Raw genomic sequence first — 26,100 nt, 5'->3', positions numbered from 1 at the left:
AAAACATTAAATTGTGAATCACGACTAACTGGAAAGCTGTAAATATATAAATATCAGTAACTTAGAGCTTACATGTTATATCATATCCATCTAAAAACTTACACACTATCTCAGTTTTAAAATATTCCTAAACCAAGCACTTTTGTGGTGGTACTGCAATGTTATATACATGACTATAATTTATAAAAATGGAAACTATTTAACAAATTTAAGGCCTGGTTTAATAAAAAATCCATCCAACTCCTGTGCTTTTCTAGTACACATACAGCAGACAGAGTTTTTATTGAATCTGACCTTTAATGAGGCAATATCCCTTTGGACCACACTTCAAATTAGGTCACACAATTCATGACATGTATAATTCTGCCTGTGTATTATGAATCAATGAAGTAATTATAATGTCAAAGCTTTAAATTAAGTCCTCGTTCCAAAATATTCCAAAATAAGGGACATGGTGAGATGCCCTTCCCATTTTTCCTAAAAATTACCTTCTAATACTTAAGCCAAAAATAAACATATGTAACTTTTTAATATTTATTTTATTGGTTAGGTTTATAGAAAGTCTTTATTTTTAAAATATGAATCTGGGTCCTAATATCATATTAGACTCCAAACAGAATTTTGAGACATTGATTATGGTGTCAGGCAAAAAAACTCAGTTTATTACAAGCTTCTTTTGATTTCTCATTTCACCAGTCCCCCAGCATATAAAGCTGGCAAATAACAATTGGGAAAAGCAAAAGGATATTGGCTCTTGGTACAAGGCACACATTAAATTACACCTTTGGCATTCCCAGCTCAAATTAAGTTGATATAACTGCTAGAATATAAATATGTAGTTATAGAATTAAGACATCTTTTTTGGTTCTATAATGCCTGCTTCAGAGTTCATGAACAGCAATTAATCTCATGGTGATTATAACTATTGCTCACAGTTTTCAAACAAACCTACTTAAGTGGACACTAAAATCTCTCTAGAGTAGAAAAATAAAATTTTTTGACCTCCTAAAGGATCCTGAAAGAGGTCAAAAAAGTTATATAAAGTTTTATATCTTTACAAAGGGAAATTATATATTTAAAACTACTAATTCAACTTGAAATTGTTAAAATCATTACTTAATTTTAAATCTAAAAACTATTTTTCTTTTACAGAAGTATTAATTGCTCTGCAAATTTGCAGTTGATATGCAAATGAGAATGAATTATTCTCAAATCCATAGTTAATAACATTATTTTGAAGGGAAATAACATGAAATTATGATTCAGTTCCAAAACTCCCACTGGTATGTGACATATTAAAGTGAAGAGAAATTTTATATATAATATATAAAATCAATCATTAGGTGGACAAATACTATATACCCAGAAATTTGTATGAATTAAGTCAAAAGCAACTTGACTTAAGTATTAGAGATAGATGAAAAAAATGGTTTAGCAAATTTAAAACAAAGGATTCATTATGAGTCAAGACTTTTTAGCAAAATGTATACTCAAAATTTTATTTAGAAAGAAGCTGAGCCACATGTAAAGCTACTACTTGATATATGTTTTTTGAATGGTACAAAAAACTTTCCTGTGAATGCTCTATCAGTGGAAGAAAAAAACCCACTATAGTTTTAAACAGGCTTGTAACTGATAAAATCTGTTTTTAGAAATTTAAAGTTTAAAAGAAGTTTTAAAATGTTGCATATGATTATTTAAAATCAAAATCTGACAATCAGTTATTGCTAGCCTGAATTCAAGACTATTGAAGAATTATAATCACACTTGCTCCTTAAGGATTGTGTGCTTCCTATCTCAAAAACGATGACTTTTCTAATAGAATAAAATAGTGTAGTACAAAAAGATGATATATTTTAAGTGCATTATTTTATTTTAAAATGGTAATTATCTTATTCTGGGCAACAACAACAACAAAAAAAAAAACAAAAAATGTTTCTCAGTTATAATAAAACCACATTTATTGGAGTCGATCGTACCAATGTCTGGTCAAAAACTGTATACTTTCCCAATCCATCCCATGATGTTTTCCTGGTCCCCCGCTGCCGCAGACAGTTCAGCTGGTGTTGCTCACCAAGGCCAATGTCAAAGAGAATTTGGTATTCTTTTGTGTTTATTTATTATTCAACCAGTGTTGTGTTCCTGTGTTTGGGAAAAGGCTTAGCTTGACTGAGCAAGAGCATACCTAGAGCATGAACTCTTCTGCTTTAACATTATATTGAAAAAGAAAAGAAAGGAAAATAAAAGAATTCCAAACATCTTTGTTTATCATGAAAAAATAGTTTCTAGTATGTTCAGTGTTCATGGAAATAACAGAAATTCCTTCTAAAATCAATCAGAAAATAAAAACAAAACTATGCCTTCAATAAGGTGAAATCCAACTAAGATTGCATATTAAACACAGATAATTCAGAAACAAAAAAATAACAAATTGTGTCAAATTGTAACATTATCTAAATTTTAAGATACATTTAAAACACCTATTTTCTCATCACAACAGTCTAATATTAGACTAAATATTAAACCTATTAAATACATTCTAACTATTAAAGCTATAAAATTCCTTACATTGATAACAATAAAAGCAAAAAAAGATAATGATACAAAATTGCAAAGTATACTGAAGTTGGTTAAATTTCACATATCCCCCCAAAAAGTACTGGGAAGGAACCATTGCTCAGTCAAGATATTACCTTTTCCTCAACACCATTTTTCTTTAATTCAGAAGGGGATATTGTCTATATTTAGATCAGTAATAATAAAGAAAAACATGTACCTTTCTGTTGGGATAACCACTTTGACTATGGCTTGCGACAGAGTCTGTATATGAAGTCACATCAGATAATAAACATAGAATATGTGAGTATTGTTAACAAGTAACAAGCAAAAATATACATATGCATTGAAAATACTACACATCTAATCACAAGTTTTGCAGGCAATCACTGCATTTGAAGTAATTATACACTAAGCAATTACACAAAAACAAATGGATGTGTTCAGTGAACAATAAATGTTCACCAAATGCAAAGAATCAGAACATTCCTGCCAGAATGCACATCAATGCACTGAAATAGGTACTACACTGAGAATTATCAGATAAAGATTTTAATTTGTGAAATAATTAACTGTTTGCCTCTGACCATAATACAGTTTGCTACTTTGTTCCCAAGCCTTTAAAACCAGCCCTGTCATTTTAAGTGGAATTAATTCATAACAGAACCAACAAATTCTTATAACTTGAAATTAAGTTGGTTTTATGTTTAATAAAAAGGAAATACTCACCCTTTGCTTTTACTAGAGTAGTTAACATTAAAAAAAAAAAAAAACATATATGCTCTCAAATAATCTAATAGCTAAAATCTTGAAAACTGCTGCCATCCAAACAGTTTAACTATTTAGAAGGTTTTTCTAATTGAAAAGTCACTTAACCAAATACAAAGTATCACTTTCTCAGAACAAAGTAAATTTAGGATATGTACTTAAGCATACTGGATACAACAGTGGACAAAGGGAAAAAAAAGACTTAATAGTGGTCAAAAAGGAATGGTAGCCACAAATAAAAATATGACCTACTTTTTCAAATAGGGTTTCCATGGGCTAAGGCAGGGAACACATCTACTTATTTAAGAGTTGCCAAACAGAATTACACACACATTTTCTATAAAATTGTTGAAAAGAAACACTACCACAGATTTAGTATTTACAAATAGATGCGGCCCTATGTACATTTTTTAAATTACCTTCTCAAAATCCTCTTTGTTTTTAGGTGGCGGTAACATGGGAGCATTGGGGTTTTTTAACCGCTCTCTAGGTTGTGCGTTAAAAGGCAGTCCAGATGGAGGTGGGGGAAGCGTATGTTCCATCATGGAAGGTGGAATGTATATTGGATGTGGAGGAATAGGTACAGCTTTACCCCAACCTAACTTCATTTCAAAAGACATAATCATCTTTCCTACAAGAAAGAAAAGAAAGGTCACATTGGTAATAACTCTCAAAATAAATAAAAGATTTCAGTGATTTGAATTTTTATTTTTAACCTTTCCATTTCTGGTCCAGTTTTCCCCTTAAGTTTTTATAAACACTTCTCAGAACCAAAAAAAAAAAAGTCTGAATTCTATATATGGACAATAAAAATTCACTTACCATTTAAATTTTTTAAAGCTCTTTCAGCATCTCTTCTGTTCATAAAGGCCACAAAGCCACAATTTCTCTCTCTTGCTCTTTCTTCATCAGTTCTAGGCCACATAATTTTCACACTGGCTAACGGTCCAAACCTTCCAAATTCTTGGCACAACATTTCTTCATTCATCTGTTAAAAGATGTGTTTTTTGGTATGCAAAAAAGGAAAGAAAGAATTCTATGCAACCGAAAGCAAAGAAGTTTTTGCAAAATGAAAAAAGATATATTAATGCTACATTTTTCCATTCAAGTACTAGGACTTCAACACAAATAAAATCCTGCCTTCATGGGGTATTCACAAATCTTTTCATATCAGAAACACACTGTTTTATGTAAAAAAAGTGGCCAGGGTGATAGAGGCTAGGTGGCTGGAGAAATCTAAAGCACACCTTTACTTCCGCTCTTCCTCCTTTGGAGATCCTGCCATCTAAAATAAGCTATTCTACGGTTATAGTTTGGGCATTTAGCAACATTTTTCAGGCAGCGGCAATTACTGTATTTAAGTTAGGGAAGAAATATTTGTTGGCAATGCAAGAAAAAAAGGATCTGATTACTTTTTCTTTCTCCAACACAACGCTACCAGTGTAATCATGTATAGAGAAAACAAAAAATGGTAAATATGCGATGAGGTCAAATATACAATTTTTTTTAAAAAGCATATTATAGAACAACCACTACATTTCCCATAACACAATTAACACTGACATGTGGAAAAGAATTACAATATAAAAGACAAAAAGTACAAATGCTAGTTTGCTGTTAAGGAAAAAAAGAAAAAGGAAATCCATAAGGAAGCAGGCTATGCATTAAAAGGGTATAGTTTCAAAAGAATACTCTCCACCACTGGTCATATCCTGATGTGATAAATAATAAAAATCATCACCTAGTAAAACAATTCAATGTATAGTCCAGTTACAGAAAGAGAAGACAAGCCCTTAAGAATTATAGCAAAGCAATTCAGCCTATACCAGCAAGATATTGTGAGCGACAATCTAGTTCCATCAAATTTGCTTACTTCAGATTCTTGGCTATTTTTTTTTTTACTGCTGACAAAGTAGTTTTCTTCCAAAGTAGTTTCCTTCCAAAAGTATAAACCAACATTCATCTTACTTTTTCTACTATTACCTGTGGATTAATGTTTCCAAGGTATAAATTAGTAGTGCTTGGATCGCCTACATCATGTGACCCAGGTGCATAATCATCAAGAACTAAGGCAAAAAGAAAAAAAAATTATAACCTGAAAAATACAAAGTCTGGACAATTTTTATTAATTAAAAAAGCAAAAAACTGTATTACCACCAGATGATCTATTTCTTCTTGAGGGCGCATCCACTTTAAAAAGGGAGAAAAGAAAACAATTCTTAGTTTTTAGAGTAGTTAACCACAAATATAAACATTAAAATAAATGTCACTTACTGGAACGACGCTGACCATCAGAATCCGACTGAGGAGGCTCAAATCGACTTAACCTGCCTTTTGTTTTATGTCTCTCATCACGTTCTTCCTGAATCCTGTTGAAAACATTTATAATCACTAATAATATGTTTGTTCACATTTAATAATAGAACTTATCCAGGTATCATCTTCAAATAACTTGAAATATGTGTAATTAAATGCCAGTACTGACAATCAAGATTAGAGAGTCACTCAGCTTTAAGAGTCATGAAAAAATTTCTGATATATCATATACGCAATGAAATACAAAGCCCATGTTTAAGGTAAAGAAGAAATTCAACATTAAAACCAAGAATCTGTTCTTTCTTGGCTAAGTTTGACCATTCTTCACCCATTACACCTCAGTAACTATATTGTTTTCACTACAAATAGGACTCCAAACATTAACCAACTGAATTGCATCCACATAATGCAAGCAGTCCAGATGGTGGATAAAATGCTAATTCATTTTCAAACATACCCCATATACAGCACTAAAATATCTAAAACAACCTCATGGTAAGCCAGTTAGTACTAACTAAATGGTACACCACATTCTTCACACCTTCACACCTGTAAGCATCAGCTCACTATACCTATGATAGCTACTCTTAGCACTAGAAAACTTACTGTTTCAATTCTTCTTTGAAGAGTTCCAAATTGCTTTTTTTCTTTTCTTTCTCCCCTTTCTTCAGTGGCTATGAAGGATATGACAAATTATACTTCAAACAAAAGAAGGTTCAACAAAACCAATGGCTCAATAATCATTTTAAATAATTTTTATTTTAGTGCCAATTATGTTCTAATTTAAATTAAAAAGAATGAATGCTTCTCTTATCACTGAACTTCCTTTCCTGTTCTCTCAAACTAAAAAATTAACAATTATTAAAACAAACAAAATGACAATAAGCAATCTTATAGTAAAGGAGCCACTATATCACCCAAAAGCGTGCAATACTTAGGCTTGAATATTGTTAGAGGGGAACAGGTGGCAAAATTAATGAATACAGAGTAACTGAACTACCATGTAAAGTAACTGCCAAGAACAACTACCAAAAATATGCACCCTCAAAACAATAAACATAGGAGGATATGAATTACTTAAACAATCAGTAACATCATTGGATTTCCTTTTAAAATTACTTCCAAAACTGCTTTTGGAATAACCTCTTTTAAAAGTGCCAAAATAATTCAATGGAAAAAGAATAGTCTTTTTAACAAATAGTATTAGGACAACTGAATATCCACATGCAATAAAGAATGAAGCTGGACCTCTACTGCACACCATATACAAAAACAAACTCAAATGGTTCACAAACCTAAATGGAAAAGCTGAAACTATATAACTCTAAGAGAAAAACATAGGAATGAAATCTTTATGATTTTGAATGAGGCAATAACTTCTTAGACATGACACAAAAGGCATGTAACAAAAAAAACTGAAAAACTGACCTTCATCAAAATTAAACATTCATGCTTCAAAGGACACTTAAGAAAGTGCAAAGATAAACCAAAGAATGAAGAAAACATCTGCAAATCATATAGCTGATAAGAAACTCAACTCTAGAAATTGTAAAATATTCTTACAACTCGACATTAAAAAAGAAATAAGCAAATTAAAAAATGGGCCAAGAATCTGAAAAGTTATTTCTACAGAAGACAACAAACGGACAATAAACACATAAATGCTCAACATCATTAAGGAAGTGCAAATCAAAACCACGATTAGGTACAACTTTGCATCCAGCAAGATGACTAAAATAAATATGAAAAAACAGACAAGTGCTGACAAAGACATGGAAAAACTGTAACCTTCATACATTGCTGATGGGACTGTAACATGGTACAGCTGCTTTGAAAAACAGTTTGGTTGTTTCTCAAAAAGTTAAACAGTTGCCACATGACATAGCAATTCCACTTCTAGGTATATACAAAAGAATTGAAAACGTAGGTCCACACAAAAGCTTATACACGAATGTTTATAGCTGCATTATTCTTTTATGATAGCTAAAAAGCGAAAACAACCCAAATGTCCATCAAGTGATAAATGGATAAACAATATGTGGTATATCCATAATACAGAATATTATCCACCATAAAAGGAATGAAGTACTGATCTATGCCACAACATAGATGAAACCTTGAAACATGATGTTAAGCAAAGAAGCCAGACACAAAAGGCCTCATGTTATATGATTCCATCTGCATGAAATGTCCAGAATTGGTAAATCCAAAGAGACAGAAAGTAGATTAGTGGTTGCCAGGAATTGGCGATGACTAAAATAGGTAGATAGTTCCTTTCTGGAATAATAACAATGTTCTGAAATTAGAAATCTGTGATTACTGCACAACTCTAAGTATACTTAAAAAAACCAACAACACTTAATTGTATACTTTATAAGGATAAATTTTATGGTATGTGAATTATATCTCAATGAAGCTGTTACTTTTTTAAATTGCTTTCATAGCTATTTTTAAAGTCACAAAAAAATCAGTCTCACTATTCAGTGCAATCGTATTTCTTCATCAGATCTGATTCTAGATGACATAACCCACATCTATCTACCTCCCCCCACAAAAACCCCTCAAAAAATAAAAATTTTTCTAACATTGAGAATATTTAAAAGAAACTGTTGCTAATTCTGACAGTAATTCCAAATATCACAAAAATGTTCTAAGTAACAGACACATTGTTGGAGTATATATAGTCTTCCAAAGTTAACTGATACTTCATATGCTGATACAATTTAAATATCTCAGAGTTCAGAATTGTTTAAAAATACAACCCCATTCATTATTTTACATTAATACCTAAAAATAATCAACTTTTTACTTGCAATTAATATAGTAACAGCAAATGTTCACTGTTCAAAGAACATAAAATATATTAACTACATGTCCTAATTTATTTTCTCTTATACAGGAAGATTAAGCATCAAAACTCAACATCTACTCTCAAAATTAAAAACAAGAAACCAAAGTCCTGCTTACAGTGAAAGTACTGAAAGTACCATTGGCAATGTCATCTCTAAATATACATGGCCACTTATTTAAGTATGACTTACAGGTTTTTTGGTTTCTATCACAAGAAGAGATGGTGGTCTTTCATTCGATGACTGATTTGGAGGATTTTTTTGATCTGCAAATCTTGAAGATGGCTTATAGATTTTGCCTCTTTTTTCATCAGTTTCATGTTCTTCTGAAATTTAAAATACTAAGTTTCAATACTATTTTCATATTATTTGGATTTTATTTACTCGTTATTTTATTTGAAAATAAACAAAAATAAAATACTTTTAGTACTAATATACATCACTATTGACAATACATGAAGTTAAATTCAAATATTACTGCCTTACTCTCAAAAATACCAATTTAATCATTTTATAGTAAAACTATGAAATACATTACAGTTTTTGCAAAGTTCTCTGCTGTCTTAAACCTTGGAAGGTAGTAAGTATTTTTAAAACTTATCTGACTCTAATTTCTCAGTAATCCATATTTCGTCATTTATTTTGCTAATTAAGATCACCACAAGAGAGTGCTAATAGAAAAAGCAACCAAACTTCTCTCATAATTACCTGCAGTCATTCATCATTTTTGGATTTACTCAAGGATTATAATACTTACACTTACCTTTAGCTGCATTAACAACACCTCCACGCACAAATGTTTTCACTTTATTACCATCGCTTCCTTCAAAAGCAGCAAGAAATTCCTCATATATCTCAGCAGCAGCCTTTTCATCCTCCTAAATACACATAAATATATTAATAGCACTTAATATAAAAATTATTATTGTATATGGGGTGAAACTCATCAAGGAAAAATGTAAATGAAACCTTTCCTTCACTGAGGAAAGTAGGTTAAACAGTCTTAGTCGGTAATATCTAATCCTTACAAAATATTAGATATTAGTTAACAATGAAACTAAGAGAAGCTTTGATCTTCTACTGGCAATTTGTGGAACCAGAAAAGATCTCACTAAATAAATTTGTTTAGAGACAATTCAAGTGTCAAATTGTATGACAACTGACTGTATAAAATATATTATCTCATTAATGTTTATAATTTCTAAGGCACAATGATTTAATTCAAAGTGAATACAAAGATTTCCTTTATAAACTACCAAAAACATGTTTATTAGAAATTAAAGCAATATCTCCAGAGAGCCAGAGTTGGCATTTAAAAAAAAACTCAGAACCTTGACAGTTTCCATTAAAACTATTCTAAATGTCCCCCGAAATGTATGAATAAAAAGGACAATAGAACGGAATAGAAAACACAGAAATAAATCCAATAACATGGCAATTTAGTATTCAATAAAAGGAGCATCAAATCAGTGAAAAATAGATGGATTTTTCAATGAATAATGTTGGGATAACTATTTGAAAAAAGGTAAAAATGAACCAATTATTCACATTATATACAAGTATAAGTTGCAAATTAATCAGATTTAATTTTTTTTAGAAATGAAACCATGTTAAGTATTAGAGGGAAAAAATGAGAAATTCCTTTATACGCTGAGAATGGGAAAATCTTGACTGAAAACCCAGAAACCATAAAGAAGGACTGATAAATCTGATTATATAACAACATAGTTTCTGCAAGGAAAAACACCAGAAGCAAAATGAAAGGACAATCGATAAACTAGGACAAAACACTGCACCTTGTATCATAGATCAAGTGTTAATATACTTAATATACAGAGTTTCTAAAAATAGAGCTTACAGAAAGATTGGTTTAGATAAGAGCAGACAGTTTACAAAATAAATACAAGAAAATCTGTTTAATCTTACTTTTAAGAGAAATGCAAATTTAAATCTACACTGAGATACTTTTGTTCACCTAGCAGACTGGCAAAACTCCTCTGATAACATCCGTTGTTGGCAAGGCTATAGAGAAACCAGCTCTTATACATTGTTGATAGGAATGCAAAATGGCCCTACCCTTACAGAGAGCAAAGTGACAATATTAGCAGAGTTATTTATGCATTTACCATTCAACCCAGTAATCTCAATTATAGGAATATATCCCAAAGATACACTAGCAAAAAAAAAAAAAAAAGCCATATGTATAATACTATCCATAACAGCACCCTTCAAAATGTCAAAAGATCAAAACAAAAATGCCCTCAACAGAATTTTAGTTGAATAAACTATTGCTTATCTACACAGCTACTTAAAAAAAGAAAAAGGCAAGGACTAATTCAATATACTTGGAGTAATCTCTGAGATATTTTATGAAAAAAGTGAAATGGAGAAAAGTGAACTAACTATACAAGAGTGGGTACAATATATATGTACACACACGCTTATAAAAAAGAATAGATCAAAAAATAACCAAAATTGTTACATAGTAGAAAAGGGATAGAAGCTGGACTCCTTTGAATATACCCTATATTACAGACTTGACATGGGAGTGGCAGCTGAGAATACCCCGGAGGTCCAAAGTCTCTGAAAAACTTCTCTCTTCTGCCCATACACCGCTGCCCCTTCAGATAGTTTCCAAGGATAACTCAAAATACATTTTAAACATTACCTTTTTCTTTAATTCTTCTTGCTCTTTCTTACTTAAAGTTCGCTTAGCTGTACTCATTTTTCCAATACTGAATGCTTTAAGTTTGTTTTCTAGAAGAGGCTGGATAAAGAAATAAAAAGCATACCTTTACATACAAATTATTAATGCTATCTATAACTCAAATGATACAGCTCAAATGATAACCAAATTTTCAGATTAGATGACTTTAAAAAAATAACTCATTGTAAAAAAAAGCTGATGGCACTGTAAGCATCAGGTGGCTTGCCTACCTTAAGCTTAATTCTGAAGTAAATATTCATTAAAGAATATCATTCGCTAGCTGAAGGTCAATAACATACAAAAGCCATTTAAAAAATTTAAAAAAAAAAAAAAATTAAAAATGAAACAGAGATATGCCCAGGCTTAGAACTCATTCAACACCTGCTCGTTGGCAGCAAGAATAAAAACACTTAAAAAGGGAGAGCACAGATGTTTCTGGGCAAAAGAAGCAATAGAAAAAACAGACGAACAAATAGAGAGGAGGCATACACTTCCATGGTTCAGTAGCAGAAATCTAAATATCATCTATAATCCCCATTTCAGGTAGTACAAATCACATCATTTTCTTTTATAATTCTGCAAATCACCTCATGCTTCATTAATAATACTGATGTTTGTGAACATAATCATTTCATTTACTTTGCTAGGAATATATCACATACAGTATTTTAGGTTTCCACACAAATTAACATTCACTGATTAATTATGAATATGAAAAAATAGTATTTTAATAAAGTTTCCATTTACGTAAAAGTAATTTCCTTCTGAAATATAGCTTCAATAAATTATCTGTAGACCTTTAATTGTTCAGTTATTCATTTGAATGTTAAATTTTGATTTATAAATTTTAAGAGGAAAATGTTTATTAAATATAACCTAAAATATTAATCTGCTATTGAAATCTAAAGATTTCTCTAGCACCTACCAAAATAAGAAGTTAATCAATTATAAAATTAGACCTTATCAATTCTGTTATTAAAAAGCCTAGCCCTTGAGATATGCAGCATCAAAGAGTAATATTGCTGCAAACTATTTTAAAGTTACATCAAAATCATTTGAAAAACTAAAGCAGTTTATAACTCAAAAGTCTATACTGGGTTTAAGGAACAGATTCAAAATAAAATTCCCACCCCCCCACCTCACCCCCCAAATAGAAAGAAAGATGTTTTGCCATCATTCAGCATCTTTGGTTTCAACTTCAAAAGTTTAAACAAATTGTAAAATCATATATAAATTCAATGAAAAACAATTTTACAAAATAAAATGTTAGAGATCAAATTTTATTTATAACCTAAGAGCTACGCCCAAGAGAAAAATGGTTAAGAAAATTAAGAAATGTTTACTAAAAGAAAGACAATCATCCATTAAGTTTATTTACAGAATTTTTGCTAAAATTTAAAAACTTAGAACTGAAAATAATATTTTTAAACGTGCCCCTGTAAAATGGATCTCAGCAAAGTAAAAATACATTTGTGCTGAGAAATATTAAACAAGAAAAATAAAGTGTTAGCAGTGTTAATACTGGCTGGTGGTGATTGTCTTCTTTATCATAATTTCCAAATTTAATCACAAGAAAACATTATTTAAAATAGAAAAAAAGATGAAAAGAACATGAGAGCACTTTGTAGATACATGCAGTAAAGAAGCTCCTTCTTTGGGTTCTTGGATTGCCCTAGACATTGCACTAATCAGAGTGAATAGCATCTGCTCTGTTTGCTTCCCAGGGCAAGACTTTAAGCTCTCTGAGCAAGAGCTGTGTTTTAATCATCTGTGTATTTCCAGTGAGTAGTTTTGGCACTTGGTTCCATATATGTTTGGTATGGGAGGAGAGAGGGGATAACAAATCTGACCATTAACCATTTTACATCCAAAATGTTTTGTTTTTCTTTAAATTTTAAAATTTAAATAAAATATCTCACATATGAGCTAAAAAACGTTTCCTTAGCTGAACTTTAGTTTCTCATTAACCCGAATACAATGAAGAATACTATTTTCAAATAGTACAAGATAAAAGAACAACTACAAAACCAAGATATCCAACCACCAAATTCAATCAAGGACAGATTAAAATCATTATACTTTCTTATCTTTATCAATACTTACTCTTGAAAGATTCTGATGAGGAGAATCACAAAGGCTTTCACGAGTACTTTCATTCCTATAATTATGTTTCCTTGGGCTCTTAGGTCGTGTTCGACTTGGCATATCACTATCTGAAGGTCCAGATGTATCCATCTTCAGGAAAAGTAAAACAAGTTTTTAAAAATTACACGGGTAACAGTAGAAACTAGAAATAACCCAAATGTCCAAATATTGACAAATTTAATTATACACTAGCAAAACCCTTTTTAACATCACCACGATTTCATCAAAAAAGTCCTTAAGTACAAAGAAAGTTTTCAATAATTCTAACAAGCTCAAATTTTATATCAGTAACAAATACTTGTTTTCCTTGAAGCAACAGGTTCATTTCCTTCATTTTCAAGAAAATATCTGTCAAACCCCAAGCCTGATAAATCAGTCTGTCTGTCAGATGCTCCTTCAAATAAAAATGGTAATCCATGAAAAAAAGAAGCCAATTTCATTTCTCAATTTAAACAATTCCACAAGTACTTTTCCTCAAGACAAACATCACACTTTGGTAAGCAGAAATGCCTTGTATGTGCTTCCCATTTCATCCTACACAACATTAAAAGACCCACAAAATATAGTAATAATAATTTTTACTGCTTCATCAAGAACAATATTAAGTGAAACTAGCATATTTTTACTGTGCCTGTGGGGAAGAATACAATGACTACTAGTACATTTTGGCAACACTGCCTTGATTCCTAAGGTGCCAGTAGTTTACCTATCAACTGCTTTTTCACCATAAGTGCAAATGTCAACACAGTGAAAAAAGCACATAATATCTTAGTATTATTACAAAATAGTTTTGAACTCACAGACCCCCCCTCCGCCCCGAAAGATTCTTCGAGACCCTCAAAGGTCTGAAGACCACACTTTTGAGTACTGCTATAATAACACACGTAAAGAAATGTTTATCGCAGTACTGTTCAACATGTCAAAAAGCTTTAAACAGAAAATATATGCCCATCAGAGAAACAGCTTACTAAATAATTGAACCTGCCCCTGTGAACATTATGATGCCATTAAGAAGACTAGATTACAGTTATGCCTGTTGACTTGCAGAGATTTCCAGTAAGTATATTATGCCATAAAAAAAGAATGACAAGTACACACATTTATGTATGTACAGAATTTTATAAGCATGACAAAAAAATGAAGGAAATACACACACTAGGTTTCTAACGGTTTGAAGAGCCCAACTTATACAAGAACACCAAAAAAAGGAGGGCACCTAACAAAAAAGATGAAATAAAATAGGCACTTACAAAAAAGGTGAAAGAAAATAGTCACTTACAATATAATTATATTTATTTATCAAGTGAAATCGTTAAGTATAGGGATATAAACAAAGAGAAATTAAATTTTAAAGAAAAATTGCCTTTTATACTCACATGCGCATCTGAAGATCCAGATGAATGAACATCTGATGATCTGGTCTGCAAGTATTAAAAATAAAAGTCAGTATTTAAATGATCAGAAAATCTTACAATGCTAACGAGTGTTTCACGGACTCAATTTTTCCAAACTTGTAGCAATTCTTCCTCAGCTAATAAAACCAAACTTACAAAAAGGTTGTGATCCAAAATAAATGTGCAAGTCAATTCTTTAAAATTCGGAATGCCTATTTCCGAAAATATGATGCAAATGATAGTAGGATAATTACAGTGGAAAACTAACCATAATTTTTACAACAGAATTTTTGTTCAAAAGCTCTTCTCAAGCCATAAAACAGTGTTCACTGCTTCAACACTAATATAGCAGCAACTTCTTACTACACAGCAAAAAGAAACCTCCCCTTCTTTCTTTCTCTAACCACCCAAAGTCATATAAGCAGCAGATTCTAATGCCATGAAAACCCACTTGATGTCTAGCAAATGACACAAATTCTACTACTGCAGAAATAGTTCAAGAAAAACAAAATCCTATTATCAAATCCTTGTTAGGCCTCCATTTTGAACTTGTTCTAAGGGAGCTGCTGCTTCTTCAGCATACCACTACTGCTATTACACAAGGAAGAAGTCAGTCTTCAAATAATGGCACCTTCCAACAATGTCAACTCTTAAAATTTCATCTTACTTTTTCTTAATTGATCTACATTTCAAATTTCATACAGCATACAATAACTTATTGGTTCTTCACTATGCATCTAAGAACAAAGAAGCCAAGTTGCAAGGCTATTTAAATACGATTCATATAGGCCCACACAGTATTGCTTTATTTATCTTGTCTAAACATAAGGCTAAGAACAGCCTATTGGATTTTCATACTGAATCAATTTACTCCTCTGAACTCCACTGTACTGGCCCCTAGACAAAATCAGCCCCAAACTATCAAGCACTGAGATACTTCCCACCTCTATTCTTTCTATCCATTTTTCTGTCGCCAACCTTATTGTATCCCCCCTTACTCACTTTCTCCTCCCCCTAATCTTCCTTAAAAAGCAAGATAGCATGGAAGAAATTTTTTGATATTTAAATAACTATCAAACAAACTTTGAAACACAGTTTGAAATGCACCTATTTGCATACACATAAATGAGAAAATCTGAGAATAACTAACTTTTCTTAGAAAAAAGTTCAGTCAAAAGGCTGAAAGGTTTGAAAAAAATAATAAATTGCCTTCCAATACTGTAGTATTATCCTGCTATGAAACAAAAATATCCCAATCATAACAGTAACAAAAAATATAAAACACTTAGAAAGCAACCTGTTTGAAGAAAACACAAATTTCACAGAAAGATTCAAAGTTATTCAAGTCACCTTTTGAAAAGACTCATCATATTCCTGAATGAAAAAGCTCATTATTAAGACAATATCAGCTATAACCAAATTTATTTTCATATAATACAATTTCATTCAACAGCTCAAAGTACCAAAGGGAAATATTTGCAAATGGGATTGCCAAAAAAAATTCTAAAGTTCACCCTGAAGAAGCATGAGTAGCTAAGAATGTGTTAGCCTTTCTTTAACCTTCTATGCCACCACATTCAAATAATCATTTCTAGGACTTAAAAGTAACAACACAGCTTAGGAAGATGCATCAGCTGATTTCAATTAACCTAAGATGACACTGGTCATATCTACTGCAAACCATTTTTCACTGACACGCAGCTATAGCTACAAAGCATTCATAATGGAACTTTTAAATAATTTTATTTTTCAATTACAGTTGACATACAATATTATATTAGTTTCAGGTGTGTAACATAATGATTAGACATTTATATAACTTACAAAGTGATCGCCTCGATAACTCTGGCACACATCTGACATCATACATAGTTATTATAGTATTACTATATTCCTTTTGCTATACGTTATAGTCTCATGACTATTTTTTAACTGCCAATTTGTAATTCTTAATCCCTTTCTCTTTTTGACTCATCTCCCAAACCCCCTGCCACCTGGCAACCATGAAAATGTTCTCTGTATTTATTTGTTTCTATTTTGTTTGCTCATTTATTTTGTTTTATAGAGTCCATATGTAAATGAAATCATACGGTATTTGTCTTTTTCTGACTTATTTCACTTAGCATAATACCATCCATGTTGCTGCAGATGGCAAATTTTCATTCTTTTTTATGGCTGAGTAATATTCCATTGTATATATGACCACTTCTTCATTCATCTTTTTTAAGTTTATTGGGGTTATATTGGTTAATACAATTATACAATTTTCAGGTGTATATTATAATTTGACATCTATATATTCTATTGTGTGATTACCCACCCCCGAGTCCAGTTTCCTTCAACTACCATATATTTGATCCCCTTTATCCACTTCATCCTCCCCCAACTCACCCTATATTTAACCCCCTTTACCCCATCTACCTCCCCACTCCTCCCCTAGTCCCTACCCTCTGGTAACCACTAGTCCATTGTCCATGTCCCTGAATTTGTTTATCCTGCTCATTTGTTGCTCTTAGGTTTATATCCCACATATAAGTGATATCATGTGATTTTCAACTTTTTCTGTCTGGCTTATTTAGCTTCGCATGATTAACTTGAGGTCCATCCATGTTGTCGCAAATGATAGTATTTCATCTCTTCTTAACTAATACTCCATTGTATATGTACCACATATACAATATGTACCACAGCTTCTTTAGCCAATCATCTATCGTAGGACACTTCGGTTGCTTCCATGTCCTGGTCACTGTGAATAGTGCTGCTATGAACATCAGTGTGCAAATATCTTTTCGGATATGGGTTTTCAAGTCTTTGGGGTAAATACCCAGTAGAGGGATCGCTGGATCATATGGTAGATCAATTCTTAGTGTTTTGAGGAACCTCCATACTGTTTTCCATAGTGGCTGTACCAATCTGTAGTCCCACCAGCAGTATATGAGGGTTCCTTTTTCTCTGCATCCTCTCCAACATTTGTTATATTACTTGTCCTGTTGATTATAGCCATTCTAATAGGTTTGAGATGGTATCTCATTGTGGTTTTGATATGCATTTCCCTAATAGCTAGCGATGTTGAGCATCTTTTCAAATATTTGTTGGCCATTTGTATGTCCTCTAGGGAGAAGTGTCTGTTCAGGTCCTCTGCCCATTTTTTGATTGGATCATTTGTTGTTGTTGTTGTTGTTTTTGTCATTATTGAGCCATATTAGGCTTAAGAACAGTTAGAGATTTAAAAAGTAGTTACCAAAATTTTAAAAGAATAACCAACTTCTAAGGTTAGTGGTCCACGTAAACAGTAAATATAATGCTACTTCAGAAATTGAGCCCCTCCCTCTAAACCTGGAACTGAACTGTATTATTTATCTTGGGCTTGGGATTTTTCTTTTTTCCTTTTAAACTTAAGAACAACAAATTAATGATGCTTAAAGATCTTCTGAAGTCCACAGCCCTAATTCCTCAGCCTAATGAAAAGACTCAAAAATAAGTGATGAAAGAGAAAAATAAGGGAGGTTTGAGGCAATAAAGAAGCAGATATGAGAGGAATTTATCCCAGGGTAGAGAAAAATAGTACAGATGTAGAGAAAGACAGTAAGAAAATCCAAAAGGAAAAATGATCATTTGATGGCTACTGAAGAGATAAAGGTGAAGCCAACTACACTTATGCCATATGACCCTGTATCTTAGCGACAGAAAATAAAAACTATTTTTCTGGCTGCTCCTACTTTAAGGCCTCCACACCCGAATTTTCAAATTAGCCAGCTATCCACAGTAATATTCCTCCAACACTGCTCTTCTATCTAGTCAGCTCTCCATTCCCATTTGTCTCCTAAATGGGCTTCTTTCTTCTCTTATTCTCTAAAGCATCAACTTACATCTCCACAAGTTTAACAACTTCTCTCATAGGAAGCAAATTGACACCATTTTTCATACTGCAATGACTCTCAATTTTTGATCTTCAATCTTGCTCCCTTTCATAGGTTCCAATCTGTTCTCAAACTACCTCCTGGACATCTTCACCTGAATGTCTGTCTACAAGCTACTCAAATCCAATATATCTAAAATTCCTCATAAACTAGCTTATCCCCTTGACTTTCTCACTTCTGACACTGGGTCCTAACTCTCAAATACACATAATCTGGAAGTAGTAAAATGTTAAGAGCACAGATTCTGGAATTAGACTTCCTGGTTTTAGCACTTACCAGATTTGTAACCTTCCGCCTAGTTCTTTCATTTGTAAAGCTGAATAGCATATGCCTCGGAATGTTGTGAAGGACAAATACAGGTGAAGCACTCAGAACAGTGTTTGGTACATAATAATTAGTAAGTGTTAGCAGCAGCATTATAACAGGGCCATCCTGCATGACCCTTTCCTTATTCCCTGTAATCAGTTGAGTCATATTCTGTTCATCCTACTCCTAATACAGCTATTCTACAGCAAGGGTCCCCAACCCTTGGGCAGTGGACTGGTACAGGTCTGTGGCCTGTTAGGAACCAGGCCTCACAGCAGGAGGTGAGCCGCTCTCCCAGCACTAGCATCACAGTAGTCTCAGCTCCACCTCAGATCAGGTATTAAACCCTCATAGGAGCACTGGTCTCTGGTGTCAAAAAGGTTGGGGATTGCTGTTCTAAGGGACTCCTTTTCCTTTCTAAAGACACCACTGTGGTTCAGCTCTTCCCTTTAGTCAACCATTTACTGGTACTATGTCTTGCATTAGAGATATAAAGTAAAATAAAAAATAGCTTCTATTATGAGGAGCTAATAAAAGAGTCAAGTCAAAATGTGGCTATGCCACAAGAGCACAGAGGGCAGGGAATATTAATGGAACTGGGGAAGATGTTAGGGAAAGTTTCCCAGAAAGGATCTGAAGTGAGATTTTTTTTGAAGCAATCTTCAGTATCAGTAATACTGCAAAAACCTTTAAACGAGTCCTCACATCCAAATCCTTCCTAAACTATGCCCCAGAATAACTTTCCTAAAGGATTTCCTGCCTCGAACTTTCCATGACTCTCTAATTTTATTCTGTAGCATTCAAACCACTCCACAATCTAGCTAAAACTTACCTTTCTATCTCAGCTCTTTTGTCATATGCAAGTGCCTCATGCACTTGCTAAGCCACATCACTTATCAATCCATTTCCCAGCGATTTTTTTTCTTTGCCTTACCCATCTCTTTTTTATACTATCTCTATCCTTCCAAGCTCTGCTTAACTGTTCAAAAAGACTCAACCACATTCCTCTATGCTCTTGAAGCTTCTCCTTCCCCACCCTCCATTTAACCAGCTGTCACTTATTTCTCTAAACTTTTAGATCTTCTGATAGCTCTGCCTTGTACTATTATTATGTGGTGATGCTCTTCTTCCACTAGCCGGCATGCTGCCCCATGGATATGGTGTTATTTAACGTCTTCTTCCTCAAAATTGAACACAAGATCTTGCAAAAGTGACAGATTCTCAATATACATATTGACTAAACTTTTTGGAACAAGTTCCTACACAAAATTAAACTCCACACTCTTAACATACTAGCTGTCTACTCACTAACATGTAGCAGTTACCTAGCTTCATAACACTCTCCAAGCCAAACCAAGATCTACCTCTCAAAAAACTTTGTATCACTGAGACATGCATGCACTATGTATAATAAAATTAAATACCTAACCTGAAATGATCCTTAAAATTACATCCAAAACTACCAATACACGAAAATTTGTAACTACATTTTGAATATCCTATAGTTTATCTAGACTGAAAAAAAAGTTCTAGGGAAAACAATTTAACTCCAAAAAAATTATTTCAGCAAAATCTCTAGCACATGGCTGCTATACAATAAAATGTTAAAGCTACTTAACAATAGTATAAGAGGCAAATTACTTGTAATATTGTTCTTGAGTTTAATGTCCTGTAGCAAGTTTTTATTTCTATTTCAAAATTGATGCTCTTCGTAAAAAGGGGTAGAGAGGCAGGAGTCTTCAACTTGCGTATCAAATAAGACCTCCTCTCATTTGCCAGTAAAGCAAATGGGTATTGGGCTGGGGTTCAGGAATAAAAAGAAAATTAAAACGACTTTTAAAAAACCAGTGCTCCTATGAGGATCAATTCAATCCAATAAGATAGGAATTTTTTTACTCATGTCAACAGTCATATTCAAGTACCAGTGCCACAAATACTCAAGTTTCTAAAAAGCACTGATCAAGAAAATGGAAGTTCATAATTCCACTCTCCACCCAAAAACACAACCTTCCACACATAAAACTAACTACCTTATACTTTAAGATAAGGTTACAACCATATCATAATATTCAGTTTAAACCAAAACTGGCAAACTATGAAGAGCCTATTTCAAGGTTTGTGTTTTGTTTGGAGTTTTTCATATTTACATCTTACTTATCTTCAGGTATCCCCCTCAAAACACACACACACACACACACACACACACACACACACACACAGAGAGAGAGAACATGTACATAGGCAGTAATAAATTCCTAAGGATCACAAGCCTTAAATGGATCCTCATTTTACCTACTTCTTACAAGTGAAATACTCGGTTTATCAGCAGTCAAAATAGCTCCTAAACCAATTTAGCACTGGATATTAAGGAACCGAGCAGTATTTTCCACTTTATTTACCTATATAACCCAATTTTTAACAATATGGCAAAAAATAAGCACTGTCAGAGTGAAATAACACGGCACACAATTCAATATTAGTACTATTACCAGCACAGGAGATACAGAAGAAAATACCACATTCTCTTCATATCCTCATTTTATTGAACAAGCAACCAAGACAACTCATAAAATAAAAATAATTAATTTTATAACATAAATTCTTAGTAACTATGCCTAACGATTTTCTAAGCAAATATATAGGTTATCTCTGTTTCTCCTCTCAAAATGAAAGGTACAACATAGCACCAACACCCCTTTCCCCCAAAGTAATATTTTGGTCTAGTGATAAACAAATAATGCATAGGAAAATTTAGCTCATTCCTAAAACACTGAACTTCTACATTTGCCAGGCTTTAAAACTAAATTACAGCAAAATTGCACAGAAAATAAAACACAAGATCTCTTCACTGGGGACGACGATACATAAAGGTAAGTCATTTGACTATTCATACATAAAATGTAATTTTTAAAGCTAAAAGAAACTGTAGAGGTTATCTAACTTAATCTCTTTATTTTATAATTAAAAAATCAAATAATTTTGCATTATCAATGGCAAAAATCCTGTATATTGTACATTTTCCTCAATGCCTAGAAATATGATTAACCAGCATCCCTACCCATATCAATGAGAATTTAACTGCCAAAAAAGAATGAGCATGGAACAGAGCATGTTCACTCCATTTGTATTGTAGAATGTCACTCATCTGCTGTCCCTAGAGGAAGGAAAATCAAAACACAGGGATCAAAGGCTAGAAATTCCAAATACTGTAGTATTAGCCAAAATGATCTGATACTCTCTCCAATAATTTCTGGACTTGTGTTAGAAATAAAAAGCAACAATCTGGGCAGTCATTATTACAGTTGATGACTTAGATTCTAAATCTCAGGATTAGAATTTATCCTAACATTTTGAAAAGTGCTTTTTATTTCCTCTATGAACAAAAAGGAGAGGGAAAAGGAACTAATATTTATTAGGTACTTTACAGATGTTAACTCATTTAATCCTTACATCAACCCTGTAAAGAAAGAATTACATCTATATTACAAAAGAAGAAATTGAGGCTCAAGAGTTTAAGCAGTCTGCCTTAGTATTACAACTATAAATAATTATCAAGTTAGGATTTGAATCCTAATCTAGTTTGTTATCAAAATCCAAGATCTTTCCACTACACCAAGCAGCCTCCATATTAATAAAGAAAACCATGTCGATACCATTTGAATTCTGAGATATTGATTCAATTTACAGTGAATGAAAACCTAATGCCATATAAACTAAAAAGGTATGTTACTGGAAGATCCAACAAGTTACTTATACTTAAAAGTCACACACAACCATGAGAAGTACTATTATATAATACTGAACAGAGACATTAAAATGTTTTCAATGTATCCAAGGCCTCAAAATAGGAGATACTTAAAATATTACTTTGAGAAGAAACAAAAATGACGCTTATGAGTGAATTATTATAGATTTAGCTAGCTTTAGTGATCGTTCCCAAATAGTAAGCAAAGCTGTTTTTGTCATGAGTCTGTTGAGGGGAAGTGGGTAAAGTGTGTCCAACTATTCCTCTGCTCCTCAAGGGGAAATGTACCAGGGAGGAAGGAAGAAAATAATAACGAGTAAATGCAGAATGCAAAGTAGCCAAAACTGGCCCTCTACCATAGTTTCTACATAACTGAAGGATGTCTGGTAAAGCCATTACTAATTATGAACATCATTCACCAAATCAAAAAGATTATGATTTATTAGAAACTGAGAAAGCAAGTACAAAAAGAGTTACTATGTCAGAACAAACTGTAAACGCAAGGGTCAACAGTAAACTTGACTTCCTAATAATCGACTTATAATCATACACACTCTTTAAGATGTAACGTCCCTAGAACCTTTAAGTGTTTCACAATTTACATCACCAACAAAAAGCTTAACAACCACTTACTTCGAGCAGTACCTATTACTTTTAATATCATGTTGAGAATTCAAAGCAAAAAAGATTAAATGACCCGCCCAAGATGGCAACTAAGGCCTTACGCTAACCACAACCTAACTAATGCTAAACTAAACTACAGTTCAATGGTTTCACAATACGCAAACATGGTTCCCTGTAAACTCAAGGCAATTTACTAATCTTAGGAGGCTTCCAAGTCTCCGAAGTTTCCCTTTCAGTGGAACATACACACAAAGATGCAAGAGACCCGGAGTCCTCGAAAATGAGCTCTCGAGTGAAGTGCTCATTTTATACTTCCTCTTAAATGAGATAAGACCACGTGTAGAATAGCACTAACCTTGGCGATGCAGCACTGCAAAGGAGAGCTGCTCCCGCCTCTGCACTTCCTACCCCGCGTCCCTCCAGTACTGGTCCCCTCACAACTCGAGGCCCCAGAGATTATTTATTTCCAGGAGGGCATAAGGGAAATTGCGGGAGGCCGGAAGCGTTAAGATTGAAAAACAAATAACCAGAGAAAGAAGCAGACCCTAAGCACGGGGAAACGATTCCCGCCTCTCCCAGGCACTGCCCGGCGCCCTCAGAGCGCAACAAGGTGAGATACAGGGGCACTTTTTCACCGCTTCAGACTTCAATCTAAATCCCCGATTTCACTCCATTGCAAAGCTTGGGCCGAACTACTCACGGCACTCCACCCCATCCCTGAGCCCGCCCGCTCGAGCCAAATCCAGGCTGGGACTAAGGGGAGATACCAGGCCTCTCAACCTGCGCACCACGGTGCGTCGGCACCCCGGCCTACCCTCGCGACCAGAACGCGGACTCCCACCCCGATCTACTCCTGCTGGCCAGAATGGTCTGTAGGTCCCAGATGACAGTGAGAGACTCACTGACTTACGAAGTCCTCTAAGAAATTACCTTTGAACTGGCCTTCTGAGACCCGCCTGGCGTTTTGTCCGCCATCTTGAGCTTTGCTCCTCCTTCAGCGGCCGCAGCAGCACGGGCGAGTGGAGCGCCGAAAGAGTGGATCACAGAGGAGCCCGCCAGAGAGTCTGCAAGGCCGAATACTCGATTGCCGAGATAGGGAATTCCGGCGTAGCTGCGCCACGTGACTTCCGGTGTTATTAATGCACCGGCCCCGCCCACTACGCCGGTATTTCTGTTTAGGTCCGCTGCTTGTTGTGTTATTGGAGCCCGTAATTTAGAAAACCTCCTTGTACTGGTTTTCAGGTCTGGTTGATATATAGCTCTTTTTCTAGCGCCAGCCCTTGATAGGTGCGAACCAGTTGTATTTCCTGGACGAGGAGGGGACGGCTTCTTAAAGAAGAAATGCACTGGTCACCTGGGAGTGGAGAGGGGCGCTTTTACTTTAAGAAAATAAGTCTAGAGCGGACTAGGGGTCCCGCATTCCACGGACAAAGATGTTCGCGCCACCTCGAGAGCTCACACCCTACTGTGAAACTTGCAATATGCTCAAGGTACCTTAATATAGAGTTGCGCCCAGAAAGCGGAGAAGAGGAGCATTTGACCCACCGAACCTGAGATTCCGGCAATAGGGGTGTGCGGTAGACGCTATTAGGATGTCTACAAAATGGGTGCCCACAAAGGCAGGATGAATGAGAAAGTCATAGTTTTCTAAATCTACCGTAAATGTATGTTATTTAAGAATTACATTCTACAACTTAGTATTTTTATTTTTAATCACAAAGTGCAAGAGAACACAAATTTTTCTGTACTTAGTTTTTTAAAGTTAATAGGGTCTGTATTCAAAGAAGGAAAGCTTACTTGAGAATATCATACCCGAACCTAGCCAGTTAAGGAAAATGGAAAGAACATTCTCAGCAGAGGGAGTAGAATTAAAAGCCTGGTGGCATAAACCAGTACAGGCTTCTGTGCAGTCACCATAAGCAGTCAAGTTTTATTAGACTAGTTGTAGAGGGATATGACTAGAGAGGTGGATGGGAGCCAGTTCACACAGGGCTCTGAGGCAACCAATGTGCTTAAGAGTTAGAATTGTATTCTGAGGATGAAGAGTGGCCTTCGACAGTTAGAGTTGTGACGTCAGATTCTAAGTTTTAAAAGATGGCTCTGAAGACTGGTGGAAGGGAGGAAGAAAAAAGTTCATGACCTTTGCTCCCTAATTCAATTATGCAAAATATTTTGAGCCACGTTTTGTGTTGAGAGGCTTACAGAGACAAAAATACATTGTCTTTATGATTTAAAATTTAATGAAGAATGGGGAAGAGAAACAAGGGAACAGCAAACGGCAGAGTTAAATTGATGTTGCAAGGAAGGATTGATAGCTGTAGGAACTCTGAAGGAAGTAATTCAGAGGATAGGGGTAGGGTAAAGAAATGGAAGAGGTTTCACAAAGAAGAATTTGAACCAATTCTGAAGAAGTAGAATTTTGTTGGTAGAAGGTGTTGGTAGAAGAGGGTGGGGAGCTGGGGTAGTGGTGAGGGAAGCACTTAGAGCAGTATCTGACATTTGGCAGACTCTCAGGAAAGGTTAACAGTCACGTGTCAGGCACCGAGGAATCAACAGGCTAAGGCTCCTGTTCTGTGTGAGGGGATACGGGTAGAAGAACAGACAATAAACAAATAAGCAAACAAGACATGATTAGAAAGTGCCAAGTGCTATACATTAAAATGGAATGATGCTTTGCAACCTCTAGTCCAAATGAATTTATTCTCAGCCTCATTTTTTCAATTCTGTGCTTCTCCTCCACCACCGCCCCCAACCCTACCCCAGCCCCTCA

At 34.0% G+C, this 26,100-nt stretch overlaps 1 protein-coding gene across 4 annotated transcripts in view; it reads right to left on the bottom strand.

The window, feature by feature from the left end:
- Nucleotides 1–24,417, bottom strand: part of U2SURP (U2 snRNP associated SURP domain containing) — a 45,943-nt gene extending 21,526 nt beyond the window's left edge. For 2 of the 4 annotated variants that reach the window (XM_039876492.1, XM_039876494.1), the window contains exons 1-13: nucleotides 24,261–24,417; nucleotides 14,718–14,762; nucleotides 13,300–13,431; nucleotides 11,158–11,256; nucleotides 9,253–9,367; nucleotides 8,682–8,815; nucleotides 6,247–6,314; nucleotides 5,599–5,693; nucleotides 5,479–5,514; nucleotides 5,308–5,390; nucleotides 4,147–4,312; nucleotides 3,744–3,955; nucleotides 2,777–2,820 (exon numbers count right to left, since the gene is read on the bottom strand). In XM_039876492.1, coding sequence (XP_039732426.1) covers nucleotides 2,777–2,820; nucleotides 3,744–3,955; nucleotides 4,147–4,312; nucleotides 5,308–5,390; nucleotides 5,479–5,514; nucleotides 5,599–5,693; nucleotides 6,247–6,314; nucleotides 8,682–8,815; nucleotides 9,253–9,367; nucleotides 11,158–11,256; nucleotides 13,300–13,431; nucleotides 14,718–14,762; nucleotides 24,261–24,305 — 1,274 coding nt within the window. In that variant the 5' untranslated portion in view covers nucleotides 24,306–24,417. The remainder of the gene's footprint in view (nucleotides 1–2,776; nucleotides 2,821–3,743; nucleotides 3,956–4,146; nucleotides 4,313–5,307; nucleotides 5,391–5,478; nucleotides 5,515–5,598; nucleotides 5,694–6,246; nucleotides 6,315–8,681; nucleotides 8,816–9,252; nucleotides 9,368–11,157; nucleotides 11,257–13,299; nucleotides 13,432–14,717; nucleotides 14,763–24,260) is intronic. The other 2 variants (XM_039876493.1, XM_039876495.1) reach the window with 2 other exon arrangements.
- Between the last annotated feature and the right edge of the window lie 1,683 nt (nucleotides 24,418–26,100).

The sequence above is a fragment of the Pteropus medius genome, unplaced genomic scaffold (genome assembly GCF_902729225.1).
Source record: "Pteropus medius unplaced genomic scaffold, Ma_sr-lr_union100, whole genome shotgun sequence".
NCBI classification, from domain to species: Eukaryota; Metazoa; Chordata; class Mammalia; order Chiroptera; family Pteropodidae; genus Pteropus; species Pteropus medius.
This window is presented reverse-complemented; position numbering and strand designations above follow the sequence as displayed.